Here is a 24991-nt window from a genome sequence, read left to right as displayed (position 1 = left end):
TCTTTGGAGACACAGATCTTTACTGCTAAAGGGCTGTGGTTGCCTTGGGTACAGAAGCACAAAACATAATGTACAACATTTCTAGCTACTTCTTTAGTTAAGCTTTAGATCTCCTTTAATAAAGGTACTTACATCAAAAGGGGCTCCTTGAACTTCTGTTTAGCTGTGCTTGGTGCCACTGCCTTTCTCCTCTTTCTAATTAAGCACTGTTGCACCTTTTTTAACCTTTGCCAATCACCACAGCACAGTTGTGTCAAAAAATAGGACACGTGTCATTTGCACACAGACAACTGAAGATGACTCCAGCTAGACATAGAAATCTTTAAACGCAATTGTGTCCAACTCACGTCAAAGTGCAAGCACAATTTTGTGAATGTTGACATATTGGCCACAATTGCATCACACCTGGTGACTGCAATGAAGCTGGAATCATGGGGAAAAGGCTGAATTATGGGTAGGCAGATAGAGGGGGATCTTTTTTCCCATAGGAAAAAAAGTGGCCATCCCTTTAGACTAAATGAATAGAACTTTCATTTAAAGCAACATAGGGGGTTCTTCACAGTCAGGACAGTGAGGTTGTGGAATGCACTGCCGGGTGATGTTGTGATGGCTGATTTAGTTAATGCCTTTAATAGGGATGCACCGAATCCAGGATTCGGTTCGGGATTCGGCCAGGATTCAGTCTTTTTCAGCAGGATTCGGCCGAATCCTTCTGCCCGGCCGAACCGAATCCAAATCCTAATTTGCATATGCATATTAGGAGTGGGGAGGGAAATCGCGTGATTTTTTGTTCCAAAACAAGGAAGTAAAAAAAAAATCCCATCCCTAATTTGCATATGCAAATTATGGTTTGGATTCGGTTCGGTATTCGGCCGAATCTTTAAGGGCTATTCCACACGGGGAGATAGCCACGCGTTTGCGGTCGCGGCGACAAAGCGCCGCGCCAGTCGCCGCGACCGGCGCAGGCGACAGTTTTGTATGGGCGCCTATGTAAAAACGCCTGTGCTAACCACACGAGGCGATGCGCTTTTCAACAGTCGCCTGAAAATGCCTGGCGAGGCATTTTCAGGCGACTGTTGAAAAGCGCATCGCCTCGTGTGGTTAGCACAGGCGTTTTTACATAGGCGCCCATACAAAACTGTCGCCTGCGCCGGTCGCGGCGACTGGCGCGGCGCTTTGTCGCCGCGACCGCAAACGCGTGGCTATCTCCCCGTGTGGACTAGCCCTTACAAAGGATTCAGGGGTTCGGCCGAATCCAAAATAGTGGATTCCGTGCATCCCTAGCCTTTAAGAATGACTTGGATGATTTCTTGGACAGACATAATATCAAAGGCTATTAAGATCTTAAGATCTACAGTTAGTATAGGTATTGGTTTACTGTACATAGTGTATGTGCCTTTAGGTCAGTATAAGTATGTGGATATATGTGGGGTTTTCATTTGGAGGGGTTGAACTTGAACTTGATGGACTTTGGAGAATGAACTACACAGGGCCACAGTGGTAAATACTGTATATCACTTTACATCAGAACAGAGCTTGTTATGTTTACTAAAACATTTTCTTTTTCAAGTGGCATAGTGACTCCTTATGAAATTGAACCTTAGATTGTAAGCTCCAGTGCCTATATGTTGCTTATTTTGCAAGCAAACTTCCCATTCACTGACATTTTTTTTTTCATTTTTTTTATTTTGCATTTATGAAAAAAAGTTTTGAAAATTAAAGGTAAGGATTATCCTTTTTTCCAAGACAATGTCATGGTGGCATTCTTGTTTCCGCTGTCTCTTTGTTCTTGGCCCTTTGCTGGTATTTTATCACTCAGGCTTCCTGTTCTGCTTTCCCCAGTGATACAGCTGATATTGGGCTGAATTTTAACTATTGGCATATATGCAGGAAAATCTCTTTACAATTGGAAAGATTAGATTACTTGTGCCCACCACTTCAGAGTCTGGTGCCACAAACAATCTGTTTCTGTAGATGGTGTGCGTTCCATTTCTCTGAGGAATAAAAAAGAATCACCAAAATTATGGTCAGCGGGTAAATTATGTAATTCAATGTAATGATATCATTATACACACATATATATTGTATATATACCAGATACTACATGCACAGGTTTGTTAGAATTTGTAAGAAAATGTGCAGTGTGCAAAGTACAATTTCGGACGTGGAAAACACAAGCTGTAGGGCACAGAATACATTTTCTGTACTGATCTGTAATTTAATGCAAAAAACCAATGCCTTCAAATCAGTGATATATTTAGGTATGGTGCAACCCTGGGCACCGGACCTAACAGCTCCCCCAACTTTCAGTAGTGATATCACCCATGTGACCTCTTCCGTAAGTTGGGGGGCAATGTTTGGTCTGTTGCCCATGGTGGCACCATACCTAAACAACACAAATTGCTTCTTGTTATCGGCACAGAGGGCCCTAATTCCTTCACTGCTCCACCACCAAATTTATGTGGAAAGTCTCCCACGGCAGTTGGGGGAATAAAATGTTTATGTTTCTTAAACAAACGTATTAGTGATGGGCGAAACGGTGCTGGCGTCTCATTTTTGACGCCGGCGTCCATTTTTGACGCCGGCAGATGTTTTTCCGGCGTCCGTTTTCGACGCTGGCGTCTGTTTTTGTCCGAAATGTTTTTTTGACGCCGGTGAATTTTCGCAGGCACTTCGTAAATTTTTTCACCGGCGGCGAATTGCGCAAATTCGCGGCGAATTCGCACATGGCGAATAAATTCGCCCATCACTAAAACATTTTTTCAATTATATAGGCACCTGAGGGCCGCCCCCCCCCAAGAGGTGTCAATAAATACAGTCCTGCTTCAGATTTCTGTGCAAAACACGGCACATCCCTATGATATCCAACCAATCAGATCCACTTCATCACCAGGGCACTTTTTTCAGAACTGGAAAAAGTCCCTTTCTCAAAAGCATAACTAAATCAGGCTATAGGCTGCGCTAATGGACGCTGTACCATACTCAGTGTGGCCGAGACTGGTTTCTGCTTGAAGAGATGGTGCATCAGCAGATTGGATTTTCAAATGTTCCTGATCAAAAAATCCATGGTACATGAACGTTGGTCAGTAGAAACGGGACCACCATAAATTCTGAAACCCACATGAAGCAAGGTTTTGTATAATGTTATTCCTATTTGTATTTAGCTTTAATCTGGGGGCCAAAAAGACTTTGCATGGATAAGCAGCAACTGAGCAGAAAGATAGACAAGTAGATAGATCAATAGGGAGTAAATAGATTTACCCATTTATAAGGACACAGTTGAAGGCCATCCCTAAAACATTGTATTGTTCTCACTATACTCTAATAAATTGAGTGACCTCCCTGGAATAAACTTAGTTGGGCTTGTGCTTAACCAGCAGTACTGTATACTGTAAGCAACTGGATCAGACTGTTATATTGTTAATTTTGTCCTTAATAAACTATCTTTAGGGGCCATTCTCTTTTCTACATATTGTCTTAATATACTTACGAATACGGTGGTTCCACATTCTCCTTCCTTTAAAGGTGCAATAACAGAAACAAGCCCCACGGCATCCTCAAACCCAGTGCAGCTTTCAACTACGAGTCGGGCACTATTGGCAGCATAATGATAATGTTTTAGTTGGCAGGTCGGAAACGAAGCTTTCATTTCATTCTCACCGCACTTCAACACAAAGTCCAGGCTTTCAATATCTGAAATAGAAAAACAATTATTGATGTGTAGGTGCCATAATCTGTGTATAATTATTTAAACCTTATTGGCACATTGAGGAGGGTTGGAGGTGAATTCCATGTCACTTCTTCTTTGCAGTTTTTCTCCCCTACACACTCATAGGATTCATTATGATTGGAATCTATATCACTTGCTCAAAATCATGTTTCTGAAATTTTGGGGTTTAATGGCTGCACCTTTTACCTACAACATTGGAGCAGGGTCCTCTTTTAACTTTTTTACAGTGATTTCAATCCATCAGTTACCCCTAAGACACACAATTTGATGGCATCCCACCCTCATCTTGTTCCATCGTTAAGTGATGGATTCTGGGGCTTGAAGTCCATAATTTTCCATAGTTGGTGGTGAACAGATTTTCTGAAAAGCAGAGGGTCTTCATGTCCCAGAATCCACCACTTTACAAGGGAACAATGTGATGGAGGGGTTGAATCTCTCTATGAGCCTAAGAAGGGTTGAGAAAATAGTCCCTGCTGCACAAGCAGACTATTTATTTTTTAAACTTCTAAAATGGTTCCCCCTATTTCTGTGTATTGAGGGAAACTTTGTTACAGTGGAGAATAATAATGCTGGAATGTTCTAATCTCTGATTGAGGTTTACAAGGAGACTTCTGCTCTTGGGAGAACCCAAGTCTGATGCATCAAATGTTGGTGCATCAAATGTCAAGCCACCATTTTCCTTCTGCCCTATTTGCTTTAACTCTAAATAACAAACCAAAGGACAAGGCAGCTATTAGGTAACAAAGTAACAGTCTCCAAGGTCTGGTTTTGTCAGGGAGCCAGGAGCTCCCTCCACGGAGGTAGTCTGGATCAAGGAGGAAGCCCTCTTGAGGGTGCAAGGTCGCGGTATCCAAAGGGTTAAGGTACAAGGTCAAAGTCCAGGCAAGAGTTCAGTGGCAGGCAGATCAGGATCAAATAACAAGAGTCCAGGCAGAGGGTCAAAACCAAGGCAGGAGCAGGAATCAGGAATCAGGATACAGGAAAACAGGAACCCAGGTTCAGGGTAGCAGAACCTATTCTTGGGTGCCATCGAGGCGTCCAGGGCGCCCTTAAATAGTCAAATCTTGGCGCCAAGGTGACGTCAATACGCTGGCGTAAATGCGCTGGCGTTCTTGCGCCGGCTGATGTTAATGCGCCGGCGCCGCTACCCATTTTGGGAGCGACGCCGGCGGAGGAGGACACGCCGCTCGGAGCTCCTGGGACTGCTCCGGGCGGCGATTGTGACAGGTTTCCCATAATGACTAGCAGTAAGTTTTCATTGGAATAGACAGAATGGCGGCAAGTACCTTATACCTATTTTCAGTTACTGGAATTGGTAAAAATGTCTCCCATGTATCGGTATTGGTAAAAATGTCTCCCATATCTGGTTTAAAGGAGACTTATTATATACATAACAATAGTAATAAATAGTATAATTCTAGTGCATCATACTATTTTGAATATAGAAGAAATGTGCTGAGAAAAGAAGTGTTTTGGGTTGATCGATTGAAAAATGTCTTCAAAAACCCTACTAGTCTCACACCTCTGTTTTACTTCCTGCTGCCTCCTTTTCCAGGCTGTGCAGGGGAGCCAGCAGCACTCAGCTGTTGTGTGGGATAGAAACCAACCAGCATCTAGGCTGACTTGATAGGGAACTGAAGCCTGTCTTTGGTTGTGTGAATGCAGGGTTGTGATTGGCTGTCCCCCTCCTACTGTGCTTCTGGCAATGAGTTCCAATAAAGGGGCCATTTTGAAAGATAATAATACAATACCAGCACCTTATAGTATTCATTATTACTTACAATAGTATGAAGTTTTTACCTATCCTTTATGTCTCCTTTAAATTTATTCTCTAGAGCATTTGCAATGTTTTATTATAGAGAAACATTTTACATACAATGCCTTTCAGTTATAGTCACTCTTACCTGTGCACTTGGTGTACTTGCAGTCAAATCCATCCCCTTCAAATCCAGGTGAACAAGTACATGTGTAGCCTCCATCAGTATTTGTGCATGTGGAATGTTCGTGGCATTTGTTGTTTGAGGGTTTTGTACAGTAATCAATAGGCACACAAATGTAATCTTCATTTACAATGTACCCACTTCTGCAAGAGCATGTGTAGGAGCCAATAGTGTTAATACAAGTACCCTCTGCACATTTGTTTAGCCAGGCATAGGCGCATTCATCATCATCGGAACATCTAAGTCCATTACCAAGGAATCCTTCTTTGCAGGTGCATACTTTACTGCCATCATAGTCTTCACAGGTTGCATTGGGGTCACATTTTATACAATGAGATGTCACTGAAAAAAATAGGGAAGACCATAAATGTACAAATGTCATGCACTGTGATGTTTATTGGTTCCTCATAAATAATGATTTTAATATATTCACATCCCTAGTGGTTAACGACAGAGACTATACCTCTTCCTTATTTGGACCATTGTAAATTGTAATTTACCAATAGAGGTCAATGTAGACCTTATCTATTTATGCCGTCATTTCCTCAGTGTTCCCTTATGATTAAGGGCGCCTGCGCCCGAAACGCGCCAATTAACGTTTTGTAACGTGTCTTTTAACCATGAACGAATAAAGATTTTGACTTTTTCAACATTTCGGACTGCGGAACCATCTCTTCTTTCCTTCCATAGAGGCGTGGCAGGGAATTACTTTCCATTCAGCACTTACTAGATATCACATCCGTCCCCACATCCCTACCGTTTTCTTCACCATTTAATGGTGTAACCAGTGCATGGGGATAGATATCGGGTCCCCCATTCTGGTGCACAAACAAGATTCTGAGATAATGCAAGGCTTTGAATTCGATTCGAAGTAAAAATCGTTCGAATATTCGACCATTGGATCATCGAAGTACTGTCTCTTTAAAAAAACTTCGAATTCAATACTTCGCCAAATTAAACCTGCCAAAGTGCTATGTAAGCCTATGGGTACCTTCTAGAGCAGTTTCATACGTTTTTTGAAGTCGAAGAAAAATCGTCCGATCGATGGATCAAAGGATTTGATTGTTCGATCAAACGGTAAAGTAAAGCCATTCGATGGTCGAATTTCGAAGTATTTATCACTTCGAAATTCGACCCTTGATAAATCTGCCCCTTAGGGCATTACAACTGATAATTACGGATGGTGCTGTTCCAATTGGATCCTACAGTTGTGTACCAATGGAGAGTGGCTGTTGGAGAACGTCCACTGCTGAGAAATATGAACTAATTGTTGTGCTTAGTGCTTGCTATCCATTTACTATGCGCAAGGAAGGATACAAAAAGCCATATAAAACAATTTCACATTTTTTCAAATTTTGGGGCCTGCCTTGCACATACAGTAGATGAAGTGTTGCTGGTCTTGGTGCTCCAAAATGAAGTGAAGGGACTACATGTTCCCAGTGAATACATTGTTGCCTGTGTTTGTCAGCAATGCATTCATGAGGGGTGGGTGGGGGAGACATATAAACGTTCCCACTTCCATCCACTATCTGTCCCCTAACTTGTATGATATTCAGATGTGTGAGTCATGAAGCATCAGCTGGTGCAGTGGATTACAGGGGTCTGTACTTACTGCCTGGACTATGGTGGCACGAGGTGTAGAGCACAGCCAGTAAATGAGTAAATGCCAGTAAATGGTTGATACCAACAATATTTTCATATATTTGTAATCTTGCCATGGACTAAGGAGAATTCAACCTCTCACTCCTTGGGGAGCAGAAAGTGGAAATGTCTACCAACCACTGTTTTCTAGAGGGTCACAACTCAACACCTAGATTGTTGAAAAATCCTTCAGATTTTCTTAGGCTTAAATGTCTGTGAGCTACCTTTTTCCGCATACAGTAATTATTCAATAATAAAGAAAGAAAGGAAGTTAAAAGAAAAAAAAAACCTCTGAGATGAGAACAGTTAGGTAGGGGCACTGTGTAGATTGGACTGTGGTAAATGTGGAATTATAACTATCCCTTTAAATACCCACCAAGGTGCAGTTGTTGAGGTCAGTCTATAATGATATAAAATGTAAGTAAAGCCTCATCTCACCACACAATTCCCATCAGGCATAATTCTTATCCTAATCAGATGTTGACTTACATGCGGTGCTTGGAACTGAAATAATAAAAAAAAAGAATAAATCATAATTAAGACGTATCATTCTGATTCTGACATCAGAAGTGCTATTTATAACTTAAAGTGACATGTACGCATTGGTGCGTATAAACTACACAGTACAAGCAGTACATTGCTTTCCCACCACACATGGCATCTCTTTTTCTAAGTCCTTCTTTCTTTGCCTCCACCACATTTCTCCTTTCTCATTGCTTAGATGTATAGGCAGTGTCGGACTGGGATGCCAGGGGCCCTCCAGAAAACCTTAGACTGTGGGCCCACTTTCCAAACTATTATTCCTCCTCAACCAACCTCTTTATCCTCCTAGTCTTTTATATGTACTTGCTATACTCTGTTCTTCAAATATTAAGTCTCCTTTTATCATAAATAGGGAATGACCATGAAATTGGCCAAATGGTTAGAAGCAAAAGGCCCACTGACACCCCTGGGCCCACCGAGAGTTTTCCTGGTATCCCAGTGGGCCAGTCCAACACTGTGTATAGGCAAAAGTGGGACAGACAGGCTACAACGGAAGTGACTTAAAGGGTGGCAGAGTGTAAGGGCCAGAAGGCACAGTTGGAGTGCGGACCAAGGAGGAGACAGGTAGTGACCAAAGTCCGTGGTATCAGAAGGATGAGGCAAGAAAATAGTCAAAGTCCAGGCAAAAGTTCAATCCAGGCAGCGAAGGGTCAATCCGAAATAACAGGCAAGGTTGGTACACAGGAATCAATCAATAATAACACACCCAGGAATACACAAAGTTAAACCTATACTTGGGCAATGTCTGCAGTGTCCAGAAGGCTTTATATAGGGCAGGATTGGAGCCAAAGTTTGGGCGCAATGGCGTCATGATGTTGACGCTGGCGTCCAGATGCTGGCGTTTAGACGCCGGCACACGTTCTGACGTTGGCGTTTATGCGCCGGCGCACATTCCGTCGCCGGCGACCAATCGGCAGGCGGGAAGACGCTGGCGTCATATCGCTGCGACCAACAGGATCCACATGGAGAGCCAAGGGGTCGCCATTTTGGACGCCGTTGCCATCTTGGATGTGAGTGACTTCCATTTCCATTACACAGAGAGCAGAAGTTAATGGATGGGCAAAAGAGAGACAGCAGAGGTGGAATAGATAAGTGAAAGGCAGCAGAGGGGGGATGATGCACCAGAGGAAGCAGAGAGTGAAATGTGAGAGATCTCTCAACTTAAATGTACTGAATCGTAGATTATAATGAACAATGTACCCCCATTAACATTTCTAAAGTTATTAATAGTAACCTCAATGGTTTTGGTCTTATGCTTTTATATGATCCGGTAACTCCTCTATGATTTCTAACTTCTTCATTAATTACAGAAGATTCCCAGTCATATTCAAACCACAATACATTGTTCAACACGCTATGAGGCCAATTAATGAATGCTCAATTTTTTTCCACAATTTAAGTTTTTTTCTGAGCTATAACTCACAAATTCAAATTAAAAAATCCAGCATCTAGAAGCTGCCGAGTTCATGTAGAAGTCAATGGGAGTTGTCCTAGGCCAAAGTTATGCTTGTAAACTTACATTGCTGAGCTATTCAAGTTCTTTTCCATTCTTTTATTCACTCTTTTTAGTTTTTATTAAAATGTCTGTTTAATCAAAGCAGACAAAGGGGCAAATTTATTAAAGGGCGAAGCGGCTAACGCCGGTGAAAATTCGCCAGCGTGATGTAATTTCGGTACTTTGTCGATTTACTAACGCGCGTAACTTCGCTAGCCAAAGAAACTGACAATGATGCTCATTCACACTCAATCGCCAGGCAAAGTGCTCTGGCGAAGGGACATAACTGCGCAAATTCACGGATTTTACTGAGCGTTACCTCTTGCGCCAGACTTGCCTTGCCACCTCAGACCAGGCAAAGTGCAATAGGTTAGATAGGACTTCCTAAAAAAGTTAGTTGAACATTTCCCAAAAAAGTCCCAAAAAACGCTGGCATCTTTTCCTTTTTTCAGAGTGATAGGTTGCAAAAGAAAAAAAAATTTTGGGGGGTAACCGGCTTCCCCCAGACATTTCCTAACATATGGCACATAAACTATACACTGGGCTCATGTGTAGGGCATTATAACAACTTTATTTTATTTATTAAGCTTCCTTGGGCTTGTGTAGTGTAATGTATTTGCTGCAACATACAAGTCCATTCAACTTTAACTTCCCATTATATGCAAATTAGCCAACGCTAGCGCAACTTCGCTTTGCCTGCCGAATTAATGCTAGCGCAACTTCGCCAGCATTCGGCGCCCCTGACGCAACTTCGCACGTTAGTGAATTAGCGTTGTCTGAGCAAATTTTCACCTGGCGAAGTGTTGCGCTGCCTACAAAGTCGTCGCTGGCGAATTTTCACCGCTTAGTAAATTTGCCCCAAAACCTTTAAAATGACACAAATTTCAATAAACTCACATTCTTACAAGAAATACTCGAATGTTTGCTTATATTTACAGGCTGAAAAAAAAAAGATTCATAGAACTTGATTGAATTAAATAAGTCGTTTATATTTGGCTAGGACAGCTCCCACTGACTTCTTGCAGGCTTTTAAATATTGACTTACATTTGAGTTTTTCATGTTTTTTTTTTAGCTTAATAAATACTTGCTTTGAAGTTATAATTCTAGTTTATGAGTGTAAAAAAAACTTGAAATTCAAAAAAACTTGAATTCTAATGTTAATCGGTCCCATAACCTCATAATGCCAAAGCAATTATAGACAGAGCCGCTAATGTTGCCTATTTTTTTACACTTGTTTTACATATTATTGCTAATAGTTGAACATCTGTAATACAAAGAAGTTACTGAGCTATGTATATACCTTTTAATCCTTCCACTCGTATAGAATGTGGGCCTTTTCCACTTACATCTATTTTCCAGCTTCCTTTCTTCGGGCCTCTCACACTGTACATGGACCCCCATTTTTCAGACATAACCTTTTTCAATGCCACACGACTTTCTATGCAACAGAAAAATGATTATTTTTAAACACCATCCAATGCTTGTGCTTCACAAATCTAGGCAGTTTTATGGTATCTACAGTACAGTTAAAACAGTATTAGGACTGCTGTTCCATACTGAATATGTAGAATTGTATCTTCAGCCATTATAACAATAGCAATTATGTCACACTCCTTGTTCATTATGTCAGCCCCTCCCTGTTAACATCAAGTGAAGACTGTGGTCAATATTCAGTGGCAAGTGTATAAATGCAAACTAAGCCTATAGCACATTCATTAAGGGGAAGAGAAATTGTAGGGAAATAATGACATAATTATATAATTATAATTATTCATCTAATCATTTATAAATAAAAAAGTCACAGAAGCCAGATCTCTAGGTTTGACGTTGTCAAAGCAGTTGAACTAGTTTAAAACTTTTATAGTAAGCATTCTGATGGATTGCCTATAAAAGAGAAACTATCGTGAAAATGAAAATTAAAAACAAGCTTCAGCATACTGAAATAGAAACTTTCTAAATACAATCAATTAAATTTTCTATTCTGTTTCTGAAATAATCAAGTTTATATTCACTATTCCTCTCTCAGCATCTGTTTCTCTTCATTCTCTCTTCCTGCAAGAGTTGGGTGTCAGATAATCATTGACAGTTAGATCCAATATATCTTATAGAGGGGCTCCTTTTGCTTAGAAGATGTACTAGAGCTCACTCTATTAAAGTCACCAGACATCATGGGGCTGATTCACTATGGGTCGAATATCGAGGGTTAATTAACCCTCGATATTCGACTAGGAATTGAAATCCTTCGACTTCAAATATCGAAGTCGAAGGATTTAGCGCAGAAAATTCGATCAAACGATCGAAGGATAATTCCTTCGATGGAACGATTAAATCCTTCGAATCAAACGATTCGAAGGATTTTAATCCATCGATCGAAGGAATATCCTTCGATCAAAAAAAGGTAGGCAAGCCTATGGGGACCTTCCCCATAGGCTAACATTGACTTCGGTAGCTTTTAGCTGCCGAAGTAGGGGGTCGAAGTTTTTTTTAAAGAGACAGTACTTCGACTATCGAATGGTCGAATAGTCGAACGATTTTTAGTTCGAATCCTTCGATTCAAAGTCGAAGTCGTAGTCGAAGGTCGAAGTAGCCCATTCGATGGTCGAAGTAGCCCAAAAAAACCTTTGAAATTCGAAGTATTTTTACTTCGAATCCTTCACTCGAAGTTAGTGAATCAGCCCCCATGTCTCTCTACATGCAGACTTTGTGCAAAAGGCAGTTATTTTGTTAGATTTCGTTTGTACTGGAATCAGTTATTTGATTGATGTCTAATACTTCTGCTAAGAAAGGAAGCCCCCCCTATAAGATATATTGAATCATTCATCTGACACCCATCTGCTGCATGAAGACAGAATGAAGAGAAAAAGATCCTGAGAGAGGGATAGTGAAGATAAATGCGATTGTTTCAGAAACAGTACAGAATTTTTAATTGATTGTATTTAGAAAGTTTATTATTTCAGTATCATGAAGCTTATATTAAATTTTCATTTTCACAATAGTTCCACTTTGAGAGAGAACATGAAATCTTTCGGCTAGGTAATTATTATGAAGTTATTATAGAAAATTTAGGGATGAAAATATGATCATATAGAAATGCAGTAAAATGCGTTTTTAAAGTAATATTTCTTAACTATTTTCAAGGTAGGGAAATCTTTAAAGGGGAATGCTACAAAAACATAACTTAAGCTTTTTGAAAAGTAAACATAATTTCAAGTAAATTTGTCTGACTACTTTGCTGAGATGGCTGACTACTATTACTTTGTATCAGCAGCTATCTGTCGTCAGCCTGCATCCTCCAAACGCCACAATTCCCTGCACAAGTAATTTCAATAAGGAATGGAACATAACAGTGCAATGCATTGTGGGTTATTCGTGATAGAGGGGAGGGGAGGCAAGAAAAGCAGAGGAGCGAACCACCTGTACTAGGGGTAGGCAGAAGACTTTTAAACAGGTACCTGCCCAGCACCCCCACATCTATTCACCCTAGGCAGGTGCATCTTCTGCCTATCCCTAGTTCCGGCCCTGGATTTGATCGCTTCGAAAATAAACTTCTGCATAATTCTTTCTCTTTGTTGCAAATGTAAGTACAGGCACAGTTTATATCTATCCTAAAATTCAGAAATGGCATTTTCGATAATCCTATAGTGCTTATTCTTATTTTGGACTGACTTCTTTTTTTACTGTTGTAAAAAAATACCTGTGACTTGCATTAATTTATAACAAAACAATTAATCCAATTTTTTTTATTTCAGCAGCCGAAAGGAAAGTTCCCTTATGAAAAATACATGGGGTCAAGCATTCTAGACAAAATACAATACATGTATACTCACCATGGAGGCCAACATTCCAAGAGTGCAAGGTCTACATTCTTGTGCTTGTCTAGAGAGAATTGCTGGACAAAACTCCTAGGTGGGGGGGCAGCAGATTTGTGGGCATAAACATAGGATTTGCACCTTTTTCCCTTTGCACCTTGCCCTCTGAATTAAATAAGCCTGATAATAGACAGACAGACAGACAGACAGACAGACAGACAGATAGATAGATAGATGATAGTGAAAGAGGGGTAGGTTACTTACTATCTGGTCCGGCAACCTGTAGAGAAGTAATTGATCCTTCAGTGGTCATTATCACTTCAGTTAACTTTTCTGGGACAGAGAAAGTGTCTGAATGCTCACCAGACTCATAATCTCTAGAAAAAATCCTCTGGGAAGATTTTGCAGGTCTTGCTATAATAGATCCCACATATCGAAATGCCTTGAAGAAAAAGAGAGATTAGCCGTGCTGCTAAAAGAATAGTACATTCAATGAAAGACAAGTTACAGGGGGTAGAAGGATTTATTTCTAGAACCTCCATTTATCCGAATAATCATTTACAAAATGTTCCTATAGACAGGAGGAGAACTAAAACGTAGAAGTGAGATGTTTGTAACACAGTAACATAGTAACACAGTAACATAGTAACATAGTAACATAGTAAGTTAGGTTGAAAAAAGCCACATGTCCATCAAGTTCATCCTTTTAACTTTTTTTAACCTGCCTAACTGCCGGTTGATCCAGAGGAAAGCAAAAAAAAAAACATCTGAAGCTTCTCTATACAGTGGAAGATTGACTGCTTTCTGCTATGAAGCAATGCCCCTTTTAATACAGCTCAAGGCCTTATTTGCCCTTGATGCTGCTGACTGACATTGCTTGCTACAGCCAAGTTTATAATCTACAGGGACTCCAAGGTCCTTTTCCATAATGGATTTGCCTAGTGCAGTCCCATTAAGGGAATAAGTGGATATTTTTACATCCCAGGCGCATGACTTTACATTTATCAACATTGAATCTCATTTGCCACTTAGCTGCCCAGATTGCCAGTTTGTCAAGATCCTGTTGCAAGGATGCCACATCCTGGATGGAATTAATTGGGCTAGATATTTTTGTGTCATCTACAAACACTGATACATTACTTGCAATACCCTCCCCTAAGTCATTAATGAACAAGTTAAATAAAAGTGGACCCAATACCGAGCCCTGAGGGACCCCACTAAGAACCTTACTCCAATCAATGCTCTGAAGGGCAGCCCTCAAGGCACTAAAATTAGATTTCTAATTTTCTGTTTTTTGTTGCCCCAGTGTATATTTGTTTTTTGCACCAGACATTAAATAATATCACATTATGGTCACTATTACCCAGGGGTTCAATGACTTGCACATTTGCTATAAGTTTTGGGTCATTTGAGATCACTAGATCCAGAATAGCATTTTTTCTGGTTGGCACCTCAACAACCTGTGCCATAAAATTGTCATGCAAAATGTTTGTAAACTTGTTCCCATTAACTGATGTGGCAGTACTGTTGCTCCAGTCAATATCTGGGTAAATAAAATACCCCATTATCATTACTTTACCCAAACTAGCAGCCTTTTCCATTTGCATCAGGAGCTTAGCCTCCTCCTCACTTAGGGGGTCTATAGCATACTCAACTACAATTATTTTTGCTGGACTCTTTACAATTGGTGAAGAACCCTACCCATAAGACTTCTGCCCCCTCATTTTCTAACAAAACCTCCTCCTTTATTTAAGCTTTTAAATCCTGCCTAACAAACAGACATACCCCTCCTCCTTTTCTATTGCCTCTGTCCCTCCGAAACAAAGTATAGCCGCTGATATTAACTGCCCAGTCATGCGACTCATTCAGCCATGTTTCGGCCACACCAATCATATCATATTTTCCCTCCAGCACCAGCAGCTCCAGCTCTCCCATTTTACCTGTCAGACTCCTTGCATTTGTAAACATACATTTAATACTGGTACCATATTGAACATATGACATGAGGTCCTCCCTCAAAATCTCATGTGACCACCAACAAAATCTCCTCCCCCATTTTCCCTTATTTGCCCACTATCTCATCTAACCTGTCTTCCACTGAATCGTTTACTGAAGAAAATGAAGGTTTCACTGGAGAGCTGATTTCGTGAAACAATGAAGACGTTTATTCAAGATGCATTTAGCACTACATGTTTCGGACCTCTAGGGTCCTTCTTCTTGTGCAACTACACCAGAAGAAGGACCCTAGAGGTACGAAACATGTAGTGCTAAATGCATCTTGAATAAACATCTTCACTGTTTCACTAAATCAGCTCTCCAGTGAAATCTTCATTTTCTACATGATACCGCCTTTCTGGACGTGGCAAAACCAGATCACTGTCGGATTGAGCTATTACTGATACATACGGTTTGTGGCAACAAGTTTTTTGTATTTTGAATCTTTTACTGAACCCTCCCCCCCGCGCCTAGTTTAAAGTCTCCTCCAACCATCTAGCCATCTTCTCCCCCATAACAGTTGCACCATCATCATTGAGGTGCAGCTCATCCCTAGCAAAGAGCCTGTAGCCGACTGAGAAATCAGCCCAGTTCTCCAAAACCCAAAACCCTCCTCCCTACACCAATCTCTCAGCCACGCATTAATCTCCCTAAGCTCCCACTGTCTTCTTAGCGTTGCTTGTAGCACAGGTAATATCTCTGCGAAAATTACCTTGGAAGTCCTCGCCCTCAACTTTACACCTAGTTTTATAAAATTGTTCTTGAAGACTTCACCACCTCCTCTTACTTTGTCATTGGTACCTATGTTTATCAGGACTGCTGGGTCTTCCCCAGCCCTTGTGGCTTAATGTGTGTTCCCTATCGGTTAAAATTAATGATAGCATAATCATAGAGAATAACTACTGCACATAACAAAGTCTTACAAGCTTTATAGTGTTAAAAGGCTGGGTATCTACAGTAAGGTAACATTGCCTTAGATTTGCAAAAATGGATGTACACTGTATATTAACAATGAACATTTTTGAATGTAATCCCTAAACCTCATTCTTTCTTAATTGTTTCAAAAATCTGTTATGTAGATCACCAATGAAAAACAAAGCAGCTAATTTAAAGCAAACAATACCAATGGTAAAACCGCAACTGAGGGACTTACGCTCCCAAGACTTGGAAGATCAAGCTGATACAAGTGGCCAAAACTCAATCTGGAAATTTCCCTGTAAATAGTGAATGCTGGGTCTTCTGTATTTGAACAAAGGCCAGTGATCATAAAGAATACCTGAAAATAAGACATTTTTGTTTATTTTATGAATCAGAAATACCAATATATTGGGGATAAGTTCCTTGGCTCTTTCTCCTGGACTTGCAACTAAATCAATGCTAAATGCTTTAATTTTTTCATTAAAATTTAGAATTTTTTCCTTCTTTTGTTTTATTATTGATTAACTGAATACATGACTTGCTGTAGGATTCAGCCAAATCTCAGCTCTTTTTTCTAGGATTCAAATTTGGATGAAAACTCTGCAAATATTTACAGTTTAAGAACTATGAGTGGCAACTTGTGTCCAGTGCAAATAGCTCAGCACTGTTGAGCATAAAGCAAGCCTGTCCTTATCACCACGCCAAATTAAAGGAAAGATTGGGAACAGAAGGGGTGACATCTACATCCCCCACCTTCCCCTTATGAATACAGCACTGTCTAAAGCATAGGTTTATACCTTTGAGAGCTTATCCAAGGAGCAGGGTGCAAAGTACAGAAAAATGGTGATATTTAGGATTTGGTTTGTAGGCAACCAAAACAAACAAAAATTGGTAATTTTTCAGTTCTGCCACACACAAAAGATGAATGATTTTTGTCAATGATAATTCTAAGTATCGATTTTTTTTTAAAAAACAAGGGCAAATATTCTAAGCTTCTTACCTGTGACTCTGTTTCGCTAATAAGTGATTTTATCTCATTTATTAAAACAGCATCATTATAATCCTTAGCGGAAGCATCTGTAAGGACCATGATTATTGAATTATGGGGTGATTCCTGCAAAGCCAACTTAAGTCCACCCATTGCATATTCTGGGCAGTCACCACCATCGTAGGCTCTAAGATTTTGAAAAAAATTATTAAATTCAGTTCCGGAACTTGTAAGTCTGGCAGGGCCAATACCTGAAAAAGAAAGATTAAAAAGAGCAAGAAATCAGTCATGTGATAAAATATTTTTTCTATAAAGAATGCTTTTTGTGCGTGCACAGCACAAGTGAATATGTGTGGCCCGAGCATTGTGCCTAATGCTACTGCAGATAGACTTTAGTTGCCTACCCTATGCATTTACCACCCCTCCCAAAAACAAAAAACAATTGATGCAGTTCTACTGGGAGTGCAGAACTAGAATCCATCTGAAATCCAGCCAAGCTGAAAAAAGATTATAGTCTTGTGTAGGCTGTATTTTGTAGCCAATCAAATCACTTGTAGTAGACGCTAGCTAACTAGTTGCTGTCGTGATACCATTAACCAGCTAGTAAATTCTGAGCACAATTCTCATAGTGATTGCTTATTACAGGTTACTACAAATTGGCAATATTTGTCACCATTACAGGGCACCAGGGCTGCCATCAGAAATCCCAGGGCCCCATATGAAAAAATTTCCTGGGCCCCCTGGGCTGCGCCCACCACAAGCCCCACCTACAGGTCTGCCCTCTCCACCCCCCACAGGTCCACCCCCCACCACACACTAAAAAAAACATTGGTGGCTATGGTTCCCACATGTTAATAAAAAAATATTGGTGGTCAGGGCCCCCCCATTGAAAAAAACATTTGTGGTCAGGGCCCCCCATTAAAAAATATTGGTGGCTAGGACCCCACATGGGAAAAACGTTATAAGAAAATTGGTGGCCAGGGCCCCCCTTAAACGTTCATGTAAAAAAACTTTCCCCCCCCCCCAGAAGTTTAAAAAAAATTGGTGCCCAGGGCCCCACCACACAACAGGGACCACAAAGGGTTACCTTTAGGAGGGCCCTGCCATTTTACACTTACTTCATTAGTGTGGCCCACCTGCTGTCAGTGAGCTGCCAACTACAGAAGGGAGAAGGGGAGCACAGGTGGCTGCATCTTCTTCCAGTGACAGCAATTTCTTCCCTTATTGGTCACAGAATTTCAAGTCCTGGTAAAGCTGCATGGTGATTGGATGAGCTGGAGGAGAAGTTCAAACCTCAGCTATCCAATCCCATAGCAGCTCAACCGGGATTTAAACTCAGTGACCAATAAGGTGAAGTAATGGACAGAAGATACCTCCCCTTGTGCTCCTGCCCTGCCTTCCCAAAGTCAGCAGCTCTCAGAAAGCAGGGGGGCCCGGCTAATCAAGTGTGGTGTGGCCAGGACCCACTTACCCTCGGGGCCCCCTACAACTCTCCCCCCCTGTCCCCCCCTGATGGCTGCCCTGCAGGGTACTCCCAGTATACTGCATTGTCTCCTGTTACTAACATCCATATGATTGGTCAGACTCTCTGAGTAGTGCTTGCATGAGTATACATGTTACAATGCCCATACAGTGGGAGCAACAAACCCTCATTACAGTTTTTATAATTATTTACAATTTTTATCATTTATAATTAGATAAAGTTCTGAGTACATATATTATCATGGTGAGATCAGCATCAGACCCCACTAAATTTGTTCAGAATATTCAATCTCTTTCCCTAAAATAGTTGGGGGAATTAACATTGTTCCTGGGTTTACAAATTAGCATGAAACATTGATAATAGGGGGCCCATCTTTTAAACCTCAATTTCTCTGGTCAAGGTTTTTAGGCTGCAAATTAAAATTTTTCAAGGGGAAAAAAAACGTGAATTTTTAGAGATTTATCATTCTCCAAAGCTACTAAAAATCAAATTCCAAAAATATACCATCTCAAACCTGTCAAAGTCATGTACAAGTCAATGGCAGCAGAGTTGGACTGGGGGGGGCGGGCACACATGCACTGTTTTTGCCGTGACCAGCCAGTCACGGCAGGAAGAGAGAAAGAGGTGCAGGGTGTGAATCTGGGCTAGAGGGACCCACAAGAGCTGGGGACCCACCGGGTTTTTTCCCGGTGTCCCGCTGGCCCAGTCGGACCCTAAATGGCAGTCCCTGAAGTTGTTTCTTGTCATTGTGATCTACACTGGATAATCCAAAAAAGTTGGTGGCTTGGCTGAGTGAATGTTCAGAGCAAACATTGAATAAAATTTAGTTTTCGGACCATCAATTGTATGTTACAAATTGAGGTTCGATTTTGTTGCAATGTTTTGTCACTCCAACTAGAAAGATTATTGATAAATGAGTTAAATTTGTGGAAGAGAATTTGGTTGACTTTGTTTTCATAAAAAACTGAGATTAATGTGAGTTTTAGTAAATTAGCCCCTAGCTATGAAAGTAAAATATTGTCAACATCGTAACACTAACCATGCTAGTGTACAAAGCATACAAACATACATTCAGCTTACTTCATAACTGCAGGAAATAAGAAGAGTTAAAAGACATACCTGGATCATTAAATTCAACCATTGTATACTGACGTACACCACATGGGAACTGAACAGAAACGCTGCTAAGTAACCAGGTGTAGGCCTCCTTCAACTGTTGAAGGTCATCCGCCATGGAACCAGTGGTGTCCACCAGAAAAGTCAGAGATGAAGTCACTGTGCAGAAAAGCAGGGAAACAAGTAAACAATATAGGAAATGTATAATGAACATCAAGTACAAAGCGCTGTCTTATAATTGCAGAGAAAAAGCAACTCAGGAACAAGCTGACAAATAAAGAGTCCTTTATCAATGCTCCAGGAGGAAGTTCTAACGGTCTAAATGGCGCAAAATAGGCCTGTGCCTATATGCGCTAATCATGTGTGGAAATAGAGCTCCAAGTTTCTGAGCTTTATATGGTATGCATATAATAGATTCCAACCCAAAAAAGGTGGTACTGAAAAGTATATACTGAATATGTATTTGTTTTATTAGAAATGTCATGCTGTTTTTCATACCTGTTTCATCATCACATTCTAGGGACGTTTTAGGCTCCAAAAGCACATCTGCAAAACATTTAACACAAAAGTTAGTGCAAGGTCACACTCCTGGTCAATATTATACATAAAGAATATTTTTCATCACAATAAAATCAGCTCTTTAAAGGGATACTTTCATGGGAAAAATTCTATCAAAATGAATCAGTAAATAGTGCTACTCCAGCAGAATTCTGCACTGAAATCCATTTCTCAAAAGAGCAAACGGATTTTTTTTTATTCAATTTTGAAATCTGACATGGGGCTAGACATATTGTCAATTTCCCAGCTGCCCCAAGTCATGTGACTTGTGCTCTGATAAACTTCAATCACGCTTTACTGCTGTACTGCAAGTTGGAGTGATATCACCCCCCTCCATTTTCCCCCCCAGCAGGAAAAGAACAATGGGAAGGTAATCAGATAACAGTTCGCTAACACAAGATAACAGCTGCCTGGTAGATCTAAGAACAGCACTCAATAGTAAAAACCCATGTCCCACTCAGACACATTCAGTTACATTGAGAAGGAAAAACAGCAGCCTGCCAGAAAGCATTTCTCTCCTAAAGCGCAGGCACAAGTCACATGACTGGGGGCAGCTGGGAAATTGACAAAATGTCTAGCCCCATGTCAGATTTCAAAATTGAGTATAAAAAAAATCTGTTTGCTCTTTTGAGAAATGGATTTCAGTGCAGAATTCTGCTGGAGTAGCACTATTAACTGATGTGTTTTGGAAAAAACATGTTTTCCGATGACAGGATCCCTTTAAAAGAACACCAACATTTACATCTGAAAACTATGTGTAATGTTGAATCGATTCAACAGAAAAACTGTTTTATATTAAATTTGAAAATAGATATGCAATTTTACTCCCAGCATGTTTAAAACTATTGTGAAAATCGAGTTATTCATAATATTTTCTTTAAAAAAAAAATCTAAAAAAGAGAGGAAGATACCAAAAAGCTGATTATTTATAACCATTTTTTATTAGATAATTTGATCAATGACCCATAAAACCTCCGTAACAACCAACTTAAAGACTAACTTCTTCAGCCACCAGATTGCAAAGTATCATTGCATGAACATTGTTGGGTCTTCTGAGCTGGGTTCAGAAACGCAGCCCAATGTCTATACGGTCAACCTTTGGCTTCTTCTACTCCTTTAGAAGAATTCTGGTAGCAGCAGAGGTTGAACATTGTAAACTTGGTGGGAAAACAAAAGCAGAAGATCATGTCCTGCTGCTAGCCAGGAATCAGAGGGATAAAGGGCCAAAGAAAAAGAACTACCGGTATATTGCCTCGAGTGGCTAGATTCAAATTGAAAACAGTGGTCCCCTTAATATCTGCACCCATTAGGAGATAATCTGCTATAAAGCATCTCTGAGAACTTACCTCGCTTCCATTTTGTTGCAGAAAATGCCCAGCCACTGAAGAGGAGTAGGAGAAAGCTGGAGCAAGTTTTCATGATAAATTCTTTTCAAACTCAGTGATATCTCTAAGTTAGGAAACAATAATAAAAATAATTTAGTCTTGTAAAAGCAAAAAGGAAGAATTTCAGGTTTTACATTTTGAACCACAAACAGCCTAATTTCATAAGCAATTGTTTTTGATGTTGTTGTTATTACTATGATCTATGCAATTTATGATATTCAAAAGGAGCCTTTTTGCCAACAAGCCCAACATTCTGGACATAGAGCTCTTATCTGTTATGGCAATAAAACAAAGCTATACGATATCTTTGAACATATGTTCAAAATTCAAACAATTCCTGCACAATAATAAAAATGAATTTTGAATAAAATCAAAATTCATTCTAGCACTTCATTCAAGAACCAAACATATTTTCATGAAGTTGTTACTCTCTTTGAAACCTTTACCCTTTGTCTTCCAGGAAGACTGACCAAAAGATGGAACATTGCCAGTAGGATTTGTTTTAATATATACATAAAGGGGAACTATCACGAAAATTTAAATTTAATACAAGCTTCATCATACTGAAATAAGTAAATTTCTAATATGATCAATTAAAAATTATGAACTGTTTCGAAATAGTCAAGTTACTCTTCACTAAGACATTCGACGGCAGACGGCACTTCTGAAAAAAGAGGGTTTATTGGAAATCCTGCTGGAAAACACCTAACGCGTTTCGGGAGTTATCCCTTAATCATAGGTTCCAAAACCTCTTCACTAACCCCAGCATCAGAATCTCTTCAGTCTCTCTTTATGCAGGAGTTGGGAGACTGGTTTTGAATGATAGTAGAATGCAATATATCTTTTAGGTGGCTCCTTTTGCCTAAAAGATTTCTAAGAGTTCACTTTATTAAAATCACCAGAAATCTTGTCTCTCTACAGGCAGAATTTGTGGCAAAGTCAATTTTTTTGTTGGTTTTGTTTGTACTGGAATCAGCTACAGTATATGAGTGAGCTCTAATTCATCTGCTAGGAAAGGAAGCTCCCTATATATATTGGATCTAACGGTCAATGAATATCTGACACCCAACTCTGTTATAAATACAGAATGCGGGATCATGTAACCAAATTACAAACATTTAGGGGCAAATACATCAAGGGTCGAATATCGAGGGTTAATTAACCCTCGATATTCGACTGGGGAATGAAAATCCTTCGACTGCGAATATCGAAGCCGAAGGATTTTGCGCAAATAGTTCGATCGAAGGAACAATCGTTAGATCGAACGATTAAATACTTTGAATCGAATAATTCGAAGGATTTTAATCCAACGATCGAAGGATTATCCTTCGACCAAAAAAAGTTAGTCAAGCCTATTGGGACCTTCCCCATAGGCTAACATTGAGTTCGGTAGCTTTTACGTGGCGAACTAGGGGGTCGAAGTTTTTTCTTAAAGAGACAGTACTTCGACTATCGAATGGTCGAACGATTTTTAGTTCGATTCGAAGTCGAAGTCGTAGTCGAAGGTCGAAGTAGCCCATTCGATGGTCGAAGTAGCCAAAAAAACACTTCGATTTCTTCTATTCCTTCACTCGAACTTAATGAATGGGCCCCTTAACGTATGATATTTAAGGCATGTGAACTAACCACATGTAGGTCAGAAAGGAAGATTAGCAAAAGTGGAATGTATTTTCCCCAATTAACACAATGCCTAACCCTCCTATTGAAAACAACCAAAACTAATCAAATAAACAAAGAAAATGTTACAGCCTCCAGTATACTGTATATTATGAAAAGAATTGGGATAAGTGAAGCATGTAATATATAAATTAGGGGTCATTTATGAGCTTAAAGGCATTGTGCAAAGTGCAATATGCCATTTTTAGACTTTGTACCCTGTATTAAAACATAAAATAATTGCTGCAGATCTCAGACTAGCAGACACCATCTTTAATACAGCGCTGACTGCATTCATTAGTGCTACATTTGTAGGGGGAGAGAATGGGGTAGGCATGTCTCCTTCTTCCAACCGTGGCATTAGCAGGCTGTATACAGGATAGGGATTCAAAAGAATGATTTTGACACCTGCAACATGCTAATCGATTCTACTGACCTATTTATGATCCTTGAAATAAATGCACATAACTATATTAAGTGATTACATAATCTACCGCTGGAAGTGAATCCAGCAATCACAACGGCATACAGACTAAACTGCAAACTATACACACAGTTGTAAACTGTATAAGAAAGTATAAGAAAATACATTTCACTCTCTAAGGGGCAGATTTACAAAATTCGAGTGAAGAATTCGAATGTAAAAAACTTCGAATTTCGAAGTATTTTTTGGGTACTTCGACCATCGAATTGGTTAAATTCGTTCGAATTCAAACGATTCGAACGATTCGAAGTAAAAATCGTTCGACTATTCGACCATTCGATAATCGAAGTACTGTCTCTTTAAAAAATACTTCGACCACCTACTTCGGTAGATAAAACCTACCGAAGTCAATGTTAGCCTATGGGGAAGGTCCCCATAGGCTTGCCTGTGATTTTTTGTTCGAAGGATTTTCCTTCGATCGTTGGATTCAAATCCTTCGAATCTTTCGATTCGAAGGATTTAATCGTTCGATCGAACGAAAAATCCTTCGATCGATCGATCGCAGGATTTGCGCAAAATCGTTCGACTTCGATATTCGAAGTCGAACGATTTTAGTTCCCAGTCGAATATCGAGGGTTAATTAACCCTCGATATTCGACTATTGATGAATCGGCCCCTAAATGTACAGCTCTTTAACAAAGTTCTTTCTAAATTGGAGTTTTCTCTGTTTATTTTTAAATGTGTACCTAAGAACTTTACTAGCATAACCTGTTAGCGCTTTTCCCAATATTTAATACAATTATTGAACAGCTCATACTTACAAACTGTGTAATAGAATCACTGTATCCTCCAGGCAGCATGAAACTGGAGTAATAGTAGGTCCAGCCTGGTCTCAGAATTTTATCCTGCACGGAAAGGGAGTAGAAGGTCAAAGAGGAGATCAGTGAACTGTTATCTATCCTAAATCAATAAAAAACAGAATAAGTCAGTGACCCATAAGTATTTACTACTGTTTATAATTATGACGAGAAGTCAAGAAATTGATATATTCGGGTGACTTTACTAAACCCATGGGAAGTTTTGGCATAAAATAATTTGGTTAAATTTGGTTAAAAATACCAAGCATGATGTTAAATGAATAATAGTTGGTTATGCCAGTGCAATTTACTGGTGACCAATTACAAAAAATTTCCTCCTTTAAGGTGATAGGTCTTAAAAAAAAGGTTGAAGAGGTTGAAAAACAGAACTAAAAAAAAAAGATACTGTGTGGAACCCTGTGATCTGTCAGCAAGTCATTTATAATTCACAG

General features: G+C 39.9%; 1 protein-coding gene across 1 annotated transcript; it reads right to left on the bottom strand.

Annotated features, from left to right (window-relative positions):
- Nucleotides 1-1665: 1665 nt before the first annotated feature.
- MGC89178.L (MGC89178 protein L homeolog) lies at nucleotides 1666-24578 on the bottom strand. Its single transcript, NM_001092923.1, is given in 12 exon segments — nucleotides 1666-1994; nucleotides 3491-3693; nucleotides 5635-6012; nucleotides 7801-7815; nucleotides 10651-10788; nucleotides 13424-13601; nucleotides 16308-16430; nucleotides 17073-17311; nucleotides 19663-19818; nucleotides 20158-20205; nucleotides 21564-21666; nucleotides 24504-24578. Coding segments are annotated over 9 exon segments (1515 nt in total). The 5' UTR covers nucleotides 19778-19818; nucleotides 20158-20205; nucleotides 21564-21666; nucleotides 24504-24578; the 3' UTR covers nucleotides 1666-1868.
- Nucleotides 24579-24991: the final 413 nt, after the last annotated feature.

The sequence above is a fragment of the Xenopus laevis genome, chromosome 9_10L (assembly GCF_017654675.1).
Source record: "Xenopus laevis strain J_2021 chromosome 9_10L, Xenopus_laevis_v10.1, whole genome shotgun sequence".
Classification (NCBI taxonomy): Eukaryota; Metazoa; Chordata; class Amphibia; order Anura; family Pipidae; genus Xenopus; species Xenopus laevis.
Note: the sequence above shows the minus strand (reverse complement) of the source record. Positions and strands in the feature narration are given on the sequence as shown.